Below are 10,945 nucleotides of genomic sequence, written 5' to 3'. Positions count from 1 at the left end.
CCTAACCTTGCAAGTATCCTTCATTTTAGCTGTATCACCAGCACATATCTCATCATCTTGGATGACTGGTTCTGATTCTGGCAGCATGGAACCGATTGGGTTGTAGAGTTTTTCACAGGTCTGGCGGTCAAAGATGGGTATTTCTGCTTCCTGGAGGATGGAGGGGTAATCGGTATCTGTAAAGACAGACAGGAGCGAAAGGAAAAGCAATCTGGAAAGTTGCGACGGCAAAATTCAGTCATGATTTGCAGAAATCTCTGAATGAGAATCCGAAAGCAGAATACAATCACTTTCTAATCATATTTGCTAATACAAGAATATTTTTGGTAAATTTAATCTGAAAAAATGGATAATTCAAAATTATTTCTATTTGTTTTAAGGTTTTTCTAATGTGCCAGTGTGGGGTATTCCTTGTGTTTTAAATAAAGAGAAATTCTGATACAGTTTGATTCAATAAAGATAGGAGTATTTGAAATACTCTAAAACTTCTTCCTTTCCTATTTTTCTGCTCCCAGATCATTTCTTGTCCTCACTCCTCCTGGGAAAGAGTTGACACAACACTTTAAGAACAGATTTTCAAAAATACTAGACTCTTCTAGACTTTAGATCAGGTTTGTTAACCTTTGTTTCAAAGAAGTAATTATGTGTTCAAATTGTTAGTATCTGCTCTTGCAGCTTTAGCTAGACTCTAAGCAGGATCTAAAAAACATAATAAATGTGAAAAAGACATCTTATTTGAAGACTTACAGATAATATCAATAGGTTGGGGTTTATTAAAAAATATTACCATAGTAATGGTATGCCTAGAACGCAGATGTTCTGGAGTGGGTACAAAGAGGATGATGGATAAAAGAACCCCTTTCTTTACCCATTCTCACCTTCACCTTCTTTAACCTTTCCCCATCCAGTCACCCAGCAAGAGGCTGGAATTTTCAACTGCTTTGTGATACGGGGTAAGCAGATGGGCAGGATGAAAGAGGTAAAGGTGACTCTAGAGACCAGTTTCAGCAAGGCGATGTCTGCAGTCGTATGTTGAGTTTGGGGATGGATAATAATTTTGAACACACGATGCGTCACACTTTGACTTGGTTGGTCTATCTGAATCGATCCCAGCTGTACAGCATACAACAAAGGAATCCAGTTCCTAAGGGGAATAGAAAGAGAAGACTAAAAGTGGAGCAGGCTTAGGTGCTACAGCTGGGTGGGAACAAGCTGCCTATGTGTAGCACCGAGTGTCTAGGCAAGAAAGGATGTAATGGACCTAGAATGAACCAGGCTACTTCCAACTTGGACTAGGGTTGATTTGTTGCTGTTTCTCCTTTCCTCTCTCCCTAACCACTCTTTCTTTTGTTGTCTCCTGTCTCTCTGGTCTCCTCTTATATGCTTATGGCCAGAGTTTTGTCCTGTATTTTGTCCCATTTTCTTGGGGATTCTGTTCTGGGTTATATCCCCCTTTTTTCTCGATTCCATGTTTTCTTGTTTTTCCCTCCTTGATTTTAGTGAAGCACATTCTGCTATGGCTTCCTAAGAAAATGTGCATGAGAGGTAATATTTTTGCTGCTTTGTATATTTGAAAATGTCTTGTTTCTATCCCACGCTTGATCAATAATTTGCATATGGGTAGAATTCTGGGTTGGAAATAATTTTTTCCCAGCATTTTGAAGTTCATGTTCTGTATTTACTTTGAGCTTTGGGTATTGTTATTGAAAAGTCCTGCTGTTTTGATTTCTATATATATTACTTATCTGTTGTTGCATAACAAGTTACCACAAAGCTTAGAGGCTTAAAAAAACAAACATTTATCTCACAGTTTCTGGGGGTCAAGAATCAGGTGTGACTTCGGTGGGTGCTTCTGCCTCATCTCTTGCGAGGCTACAATCGAGTTGGGCTACAGTCATCTCAAGGCTTGACTCTGGGAGGATCTGTTTCCAAACCCCCTTATGGTGGCAGGCTTCAAGTCTTCACTAGCTGTTGGCTGGAGACATTAGTTTCACATGAACCTCTCCCTAGGACCACTCTCCACATGGCACCTTGCTTCTCTTAGAGCAGGAGCTCTCAGAGAGCTCCGATTGTGTTTGTGATCCAGAAGAGCTCAAGACAGAGTTCCCTGGCTGATGTTTAGGAAATGATAGGCACAAAGTAAGAAGAAGTTTCTAATATAGTGCCTATCTCTGTCATTTCTTTTTCTACCTCTATGTCCTATCCCTAGTCCAAGGTGATGTAGGGTTTCCTTCTGCCTCCCCCTCTTACCACTTTCATTGTTTTGTTTTTTTTTTAAGATTTTATTTATTTATTTATTTTAGAGAGAGAGAGTGCAGGCAGGGGGAGGAACAGAGGGAGAGAGAGAGAAAATCTCAAGCAGACTCCACGCTGAGCATGGAGCCCGACTCAGGGCTCAGTCTAACTGACTGAGCCACCCAGGTGCGCCGACTCATCTTGCCACTTTGATTTGTCTGTTGGTTCATTCATGAAATCATTCAAGTATTTACTGAGAACCTATCTGTGTGCTAGCCCCCAGCTAGGACTCACTTTCTTAAGCAGTGTGCTGCTGTCAGTATCCACCTGTCACTGATGAGAGGCCCTCCACAGACATGGTTCTGGCCCACGCGCACGCTGACTCGCCAAGGCCAGTGCCCTGCAGCAGCACCCTGGCCACCCACAACACGGCCTGAGTGTACAGGTCGGCCACACACTACAGAAAGAAGGGAGACGGACATGTAGAACTCTCCACGTCCCATTCCTCTGCTTCTCATCTTACCATCGTTAAACTCCCATCCGTTCCGAGGACCTGAGTCCTCCCTAGCCTCCATCCTCCGTCCTATCCCAGTTCCAAACCCAGCAGTCTAGGTAGAGACCACTCACCTGATTGCAGATCTTTCTTTTTGGGGGAAGAACTTGGGCAAGACCCTAAGACAGACACCATATCATTAGTATACAGTAATGCATCTTACGTCTAGATTCACTGAACGGAGAGGCTTTCCACGTATTTAAATTTCTCAGATTTGTATTAAAGGCCAGATTTTTATAAATGTCTACCCATTAGTGGGAATCTCGAAAATTACATACTTACCTGCCTTCTTTAGCAGCATACATGGAACGTAATTTAACTTTTACTGGAAGATTCAGGGTTGTCACCAGGAATATCAGGTATATTAGGTTGTAAACACAATGATGCCTTCAGGTGCTTTTGAGATTTATGAGCTGTTTCCTTTATCTGAATTGGCATTTTGCAGTATTTGTGTATCTTTTTTGCTAACTCTTACCTTTTTCCTGCTCTCAACCTACCCTGCTTTTTTAAATCATTGTGGGCCAGAAAAATAAGTGAACAAGCTTATGCCTGAAATCACTCAAGAGTATTGATACTTCAAATTCCCTCTGCTTGAAATGCTTTTTTCCTAGATCCTTGTAGCTAAGTACTCAGTTCCTTCAGGGCTTTGCTCAAATGACTCCTTATGAAACTTCCTTGACTACCCTATTTAAAATTACAACATACCTCCTGCCCCTCCACTCCTGCTGCCCCTTTCCTTTCCTAACATTTAGGACTTTCTAACCTGCTTTAAAATTTATATATTTAATAAGTGCAGTGATTATAAGCCCTACGAGGGCAGGGGTCTTTTTTTGTTTACTGCTTTGTATATAATATCCCCTCAGGACTTCCCCAGGACACACTATTCATAAGTAATGTCCCATGGGTGAAGTGTCCTATTATTCTGTGTGGTAACTTCTTCAGCCAAAAACCTCTGCCTCTCCCCTCCCCATGCCCCCCTACCCCAGAGGCTCACCCAGTAGAAGGGACAGTAGGAAGGCACTACCAGCAGGGCCCATGTCTTGGTCCTCAGAATCAATACTTTCTGTTTCCTGAACTCAGGCTCCCAGGGAGAGGCCGGCTGGGGAGCAGCCAGAGAAGGTAGACGGGACCAGCTTCTCCTCCTGGATGGATTCCTCTGGTTCACCCCCTCCTCTCCGGTTTTCACCCCAGGGCCAGGCACTGAGGGGACCAGACTTCAGAAATGCAGTGGCAGGAACCCGGGGGGAGGAGCCGGGGACTGAGGCGCCCCCTACTGTCCAGGGAAAGCAGGATGTCCGGGGTTCCTGCTTGTGGATTGGAGGATGGGAGTGGGGAGGATGCGGAAGGTGTCCGCACAGGGCAGGTCAGAGGGGATCCGAAGGAACAGGACCCTTTCTCTAGCAAAAAAGTAGAAGATGGACAGGATTCTTCAAAACCAAGAAATGGAAAAGAGGAAATTAACCTAGTACCTGGCTAATTTTTCCCAATTTTTTTGTTTCCTTCTTTGTCACAGTGTTATCGCTTCTTGGCCTTTTGGCTAAGATCAAGTGCAGCATCTTTGTCACAGTGTTAGCCATAGGATATAGGGCGAGTCCGATTTTCTGGGAAATAGATTAACAGGTTTGTGTGCAGCAGTTTATTGGAAGTAGTCTCAGGCTCAACACCTTGGGGGGTGGGTGGGGAACGGAAGCAGGATGGAAGCAGGATTGGGCAGAGGGAGGGTTGAACTGTAATTCATTTGCATACATGCCACAGCCAATCCCACAAGTTGCTCTGGAGCTGGGCTGGCTCTTCAGAGATGTCCTGAGTGAAGACAAGAAGGCTGGGCCTTTGGGCTTCTGTATGATTGGATGTAGGCTGCCTGCAAGGAATGGGCATTACCTTGGGTGAAGTGACTCTGTTGACAATTCCTGGGATAGGACTTAGCTGTGAACTAACAGCAGCCAACACTCGTGGTTGCTAAGAGAATGAATACTTTAGTCCTGACCCTTTCAGGATCTTGGGTGCCATGGCACAGCATCTTCTACAGAATTCTCTGTGCCCTTTATGTTTCTGGTACCAACTGTTTGTAGGGTACTAGGTCTGTGGAGGTAGAATTCACTGAACTTTTAAAGCATGTTACTGCTCTCTTATGGCTCAAACTCTTGGGAGGTTTGAAAGAAACACATGAATAATTAAATAATAGAAGACCAGAAAATGTAGCTATTTTGGTAAGGTTTATTCAGTTACAACCAACAACACTTAAACTAGCTTAAGCAAAGAGGGGATCACTTTAAAGATGTTGTTACGGGCTGAAATGTGTATCCTCCAAAATGCATGCATTAAAGTCCTAACCCCCTCATACCTCAGAATGTGACCATTGGAGAGAGTGTCTTTAAAGAAGTAATTAAGGTAAAATGAGGTCATTAGGTGTGGGCCTTAATCCAGTATAACTGGCGTCCTTATGCAAAGAGGAATTTTGCACACAGACATGTACAAAGGGGTAATATGGCTGTCTATAAGCCAAGGAAGCTTGGAATGTCTTTTAGGAGGATCCAACCTTGCTGGCACCTTGATCTCAGACTTCTCACCTCTAGAACTGTGAGGAAAATATAAATTTGTTTTTTAAGCCACCCATTCTGTGGTACTTTGTTAACAGCAGCCCTGGCAAACAAATACAGATATCTGTGGAACAGTAAGGAGAACAGAGTAACAAGGACATCTGGAGCTATCATAGGACACACCTGGAGACCAGAGCAGGAAGGGAGCTTTGGATTCATGATGACTAAAGAGCTCATCGAGGGAGTTCAGGATCTTCACTTGGGTGGTCTGCCATTAGTATGACTCAACCATAGTCTATGCCTTTTCTTCCCACTATAAACTGCCCAAGTTTTTCCTTATTTTCAGTTCAAATTCCCAGGGATTTGAACAGATTATCTTGTCTTACCAGGACATAGTTCCATGGCTGTGGACTAATTGTCTTTGGTCTAAGTGCCCTTATGCATGTAGTGGGGAAGATGAGGTTGCAGAAATGTGGCCAGCTAAGCAGAAGGGACTGTTGTGGTGGGACCCTGCCAGATACACTATATCTCAGGGTGTTCCAATTAATTTGTGGTATTCACAGAAGATTTTATTATTTAGTCAGCTCATGTAAGTATAGCTTTTTAAAAAGATCTCAGCTTGAGGTTTGCCTTCAAGTCATGTTTGGAATAAAGGTAGTCATTTTGCAAAGACACCAAAGCTCTGGACAGGTCTTTCTGTTGATTTATCAAAGGAACAAGAATTTGACCAGATACTCTTTTCCTCTGAGAGTCTTGTGGTTGTCCTAGATCTTTGGACTTTTATATCCCTGGATAAATCTGAAGTCGCTGGTTAACTCTTTAAAATTAGTTGGATTGCTTACAGAGCTCTTCTTTTCCCTTTTGTTTAAATGTTTTATAAAAAATATATTTTATTTTGGTTCCAATTTAGTTAAAAGTAAGCTTTATTGGAAGTAACTAAAACACCAGCTCCTCTTCCTCTGAAAATTGGAAGTACAAGGAAAGTATTAAGTAGTTATCTTGCTTTTCCTGTCCAAATGGTGGTTCAGAGTAAAAAAAAGGGGGGGGGGGCTTAGTTGATGAGAGGGAAGAATTCTAGTTAATAAATGTGCCTGGACTGATGGAATTTGAAAACCACTGCTTGCAGCCCCTCATGAGATCATTGATTCAGGGGATGATTATCAGTAGTCGAAAGTTTTAGATGAGAAGTTGGTAGAGTGCTCAAGCTGTTACCATTTGAACCCTCTGATCAATCTTAGCATCATGAATAGGGAAAAAGGCAGACATGTGTCTTCTGATTAGACAAAGTATGAAGCAATATCCAATGAAGTATTCGTATCAAAAAAAGTGAAACCTGGGCGCCTGGGTGGCTCAGTTGGTTAAGCGACTGCCTTCGGCTCAGGTCATGATCCTGGAGTCCCTGGATCGAGTCCCGCATCGGGCTCCCCGCTCAGTGGGGAGTCTGCTTCTCCCTATGACCCTCACCCCTCTCATGTGCTCTCTCTCTCTCATTCTCTCTGTCTCAAATAAATAAATAAAATTAAAAAAAAAAAAAAAGTGAAACCTGAGTCTCTAAAGCTACTTCCATTCATAGCGCATACAGAGGATAAAGAGTAAATTTAATTATAATACAAGTGTATAGTCAAGTACAGAATGTGGGACGTTTTCTAAAACAACTGATGTGGTTTCTGTAATAAGCAAGTGGTATGAGAGTAAAAAGGGACGGAAGTTCCTCTGGATGAAAAGAAACTTAAGAGACGTAAGTATGCGTGGCCCTTGTTTGGTTTGTAACAAACCAACTCTAAAAAGACACTTTGATACATTCAAGGACATTTGATACTGAACTTGGTATTAGATGGTATTGAGGAATTATTACTAGTCTTGATAGGTGTGATAATGGCATTGAGTTACTGAAGAAAATGTCCTCTTTTTCATTTTTTCTCTTGTTATTTTTTTAATTGAGGTATAATTGACACTATTATATTAGTTTCAGGTGTAAACATAGTGATGTGACATTTTTACACATTGCAGAATGGTCACCACAGTAAGTCTGGTTACTGTCTGTCACCTTACAAAGTTAACACAATATTCTTGACTATATTCCCTGTGCTATATGTTATATCCTTGTGACTTATTTATTTTATAACTGTGGAAGTTCGTACTTCTTAATCTTTTCCACTCATTTTGCTCACTCCCCACCCAAACCCTCCCCCTCTCTGGCTACCACCAATCAGTTTTTTGTATCTTTGAGTTTGGATTTAGTTCTGCTTTGTATGTTTATCTTTTAGATTCCACATGTAAGTGAAATCATGTGGTATTTGTCTTTGTTTGACTTATCAATTAGCATAATGCCTTCAAAGTTTATCCATGTTGTCATGGATAAGATTTCATTCTTTTTTATGGCTGTGCAGTATTCCATTAGATAGATAGATAGATAGATAGATAGATAGATAGATAGATAGATAGATAGATGGATGTCACATCTTCTTTATCCATTTATCCATCCGTGAACACTTAGGTTGTTTCCATATCTTGGCTCCTGTAAATAATGCTGCAGTGAACGTAGGGGGGCATACGTCTTTTCGAATTAGTGTTCTGTTTTCTTCAAGGTACCCAGTAGCAGAATTGACTGTAGTGAAGTCAGCAGAGTGCACAAGGATGGTGTCTTCCTGCGTATGTTCCCTGGGACCACTCCTTAGCCTCTCTATGTGAGGGAAACCTGAAGCCTATCCTTCAGGCTGAAGCTCCAGGCTAAGTGAATACGTTTTATTCACAGGAAGACTGGGGGGATGTGTTTCAGTCTGCTGTCTGGGTAGTGCCCTGGGGGTCCGAGCCTGCCAAGAACTGCCTTTGCAGTTGTTATGCCGTTCCATGGAGCTTTGGGACACCAGTCCTCTTGGTCTCGGGGCCAGGCAATCAATCATGGATTGCATGCACCTGCTGGCTTTAGTGAGTCAGTTGGAGAGTGTGGGGGCAGGGCACAGTCACTGGCTGCAGAAAGGCAGTGGGAAAATGTCTTGACTGAGTGCATCTGTGGGCTTCAGTGATTCAGTGGAAGTGCCTTTTCTGTTTGCACACTTTGGCTTGAGGCTGGTAGCGGGAGAATGCCTTGACTGTTGACAGTCACCAGCCCCAGTCAGGGGGCAGGAGAGTGTTGCAGTTGCCCACATTCACCGACTTTAGAGAGTGGGAGAGCTCTGTGACCTGCCCCAGCCAGGGAGCCAAGGGAGTGTTGCCTCTGCCCTCACTCCCCAGCCTTAGCAAGTGCTGCGACTTCTTGCCCCGACGTGTCGCAGCACAGCGGCAGGACGGTACTGCATGCGCACTTGCCCGCCTGTGCTAGCAGGCTGTGTGGGCCGTGGGGCAGTGGCGTCCCGGAGGGCCTCCATCTCTGGTGAGCATCTCAGCTGTCTCCCCTCCTCCAGCTGGTGCTCCCAGATCAGCAAAGAATCTCCGTCACATAGAGTGTAGGCACTTTTCAGACCTGTTTTTCCTTGCGTCTCGGGGCCAGCAAGACTACGTGTGAGCCCCCCAAGAGGGGGATCTCAGGCTCCTGTAACACTTGGGGAACCCCAGACATGAGCCTCATTGGCTTTCCAAGGCAGACGTTTTGGAGGCTTCTGTCTCCTATGTGGATACCAGGGGTAGGTTGCTCAGTATGGGGCACCAACTTCCCCCTCCCCCCTGGGAGAAGTGCCTGTTTGGTGAGATCCCTCCCTGTTGTCTGTCACCATGCCAGGGGTGGGGTGTTTTGTGAGACTGTATCTCTGTTTCTCCTGCGTATCTTGATGTGCTCCTTTTATCCATTGTTGTGGAGAGCAGTTCATCTAGTTTTCAAAGCTTTTTTAGAGGGAAGTGATTTGTATGTTGTAGCTATAGATTTGGTGTGTCCATGGGAGGAGGTGAGTTTAGGATCTTTCAGCGCTGCCATCTTGGACCCTCTCCAGAAAATGTTCATTTTTAAAGAGTTGGAATTGGAGAAGTCTCCTCTGGTTTTCAACCCACAGTACGATTCTGTTGTTTTCATGGGGATGGCTATATGATCCTAAGTCACTTTGCTCCTAAGACCTGTGTTTTCAACTATTCTGTGAAGGCATTGGAATCAGTTGATCAAATTCTTTACAGGTGTAACATTGAATTATGCATTGCTTATTTATCTGTTTATCTTTATTCATTTACCTTTGTCTATGCCCCAGTTATCCCTCTGCAAATATTTTCTTATTTTTGGTGTAGCAGTCTAGAAACATGTTGGTCTGCCGTTTTACCGCTCCCCTTCTCCTCAGATAAGGAAGTGCCAGGGAATTGGAAGTCAGAGAGTAGGTGCTAATGGCACTCCAGAGACTTTCCTGAGAAGCTCTTTTAGCTTTCTGCCTTTCTTATCCTGCACTGTCTCCAGGTCTTGGATTCTGTGTTCCCAGATCATTACCCTGTTAACATTAAAATTATCTTTAAATACCTCTGCTATACACAATAACTGTTGGTTTGGAAAGTGGCAAGGTGGTAGTAGTGGTAGGAGCTTTATTGCATGCAGCTGTGGCCGACTTAGAACTTTTTCATCTTTGCAAAATGAGAATAATAATACACCACAAGATTTTTTGTAAAAATTAAATGAGATAAAGTGAAAGTTCTTAGGGGGCATCTGGGGTCACTTAGTTGGCTGAGCGGCTGCCTTCGGCTCAGGTCATGATCCCAGGATCCTGGGATCGAGCCCTGCAGATTCCTGCATCGGGCTCCCTGCTCAGTGGGGAGTCTGCTTCTACCTCTCCCTCTGTCTCCTCCCCCTGCTTGTGTGCTTGCTCGCTCACTCAAATAAATAAAAGTCTTTTATAAAAAAAAGTGAAAGTACTTAGGTTGGGTTTGGCCTATTTAAGGATGCAATAATAAATAGTAGCTGCTGTTTTTATTGTTGTTTTTGAACTAATATCTCCATTTTAAGTACTAACCTAATTCTGGACAAACAGGTCATGTTGGTGATGGCTTAGATTAATTTTTTTTTTTTAAAGATTTATTTATTCGACAGAGAGAGATAGCGAGAGGAGGAACACAAGCGGGGGAATGGGAGAGGGAGAAGCAGGTTCCCCGCTGAGCAGAGAGTCCGATGTGGGGCTCGATCCCAGGACCCTGAGATCATGACCTGAGCTGAAGGCAGCCGCTTAACGACTGAGCCACCCAGGTGCCCTGCTTAGATTAATGTTGATGGTGCCCACGGATAAGAATTTCTCAGCATTGGCTCTACTGGCGTTTTGGGCCAGATGATTCTTTATTGTGGGGTGCTGTCCTGTGTATTGTAGGATGTTAAGCAGCATCTCTGGCCTTTATTTTACTGGAGTACTACCACCTCCAGTCATGACAAACAGAATTGTCTCCAGACATTGCCAAATGTCTCCCGGGGGGCTGAATCACCCTCAGTTGGGAACCACCACTGTAGAGCAGGGATACCACTTCAGGGATGCAGTCTTCTCTTGAGCACTCTGAGAATAAAACAGGGACAGCAATAGATTTGCAAGTTTTGTAGCTTTTTGTCTGTATTTCTGGGAAGGGCAAATAGATTCCGTTGTGTGTCTTCTAATTCAACCCATTAGATTGATGTATTATATTGGAAAATGAATAAATTCCCTTATAAAACAATCTTTTAAGG

At 43.5% G+C, this 10,945-nt stretch overlaps 2 protein-coding genes across 2 annotated transcripts in view; one reads left to right on the top strand and one right to left on the bottom strand.

Moving 5' to 3' along the window:
* Window positions 1-4,254, bottom strand: part of PRSS48 (serine protease 48) — a 7,262-nt gene extending 3,008 nt beyond the window's left edge. Inside the window, 3 exon segments of the mRNA XM_032412989.1 lie at window positions 7-176; window positions 879-1,144; window positions 2,530-4,254. Of these exon segments, the coding sequence (XP_032268880.1) occupies window positions 7-176; window positions 879-1,144; window positions 2,530-2,810 (717 nt within the window). The 5' untranslated portion in view covers window positions 2,811-4,254.
* Window positions 1-10,945, top strand: part of SH3D19 (SH3 domain containing 19) — a 172,595-nt gene that overhangs the window by 34,743 nt on the left and 126,907 nt on the right. The window lies entirely within an intron of this gene.

This window comes from Phoca vitulina, unplaced genomic scaffold (assembly GCF_004348235.1).
Source record: "Phoca vitulina isolate PV1807 unplaced genomic scaffold, GSC_HSeal_1.0 scaffold14, whole genome shotgun sequence".
Classification (NCBI taxonomy): Eukaryota; Metazoa; Chordata; class Mammalia; order Carnivora; family Phocidae; genus Phoca; species Phoca vitulina.
The sequence above is the reverse complement of the archived record's forward strand: the minus strand, read 5'-3'. Positions and strand labels throughout refer to the sequence as shown.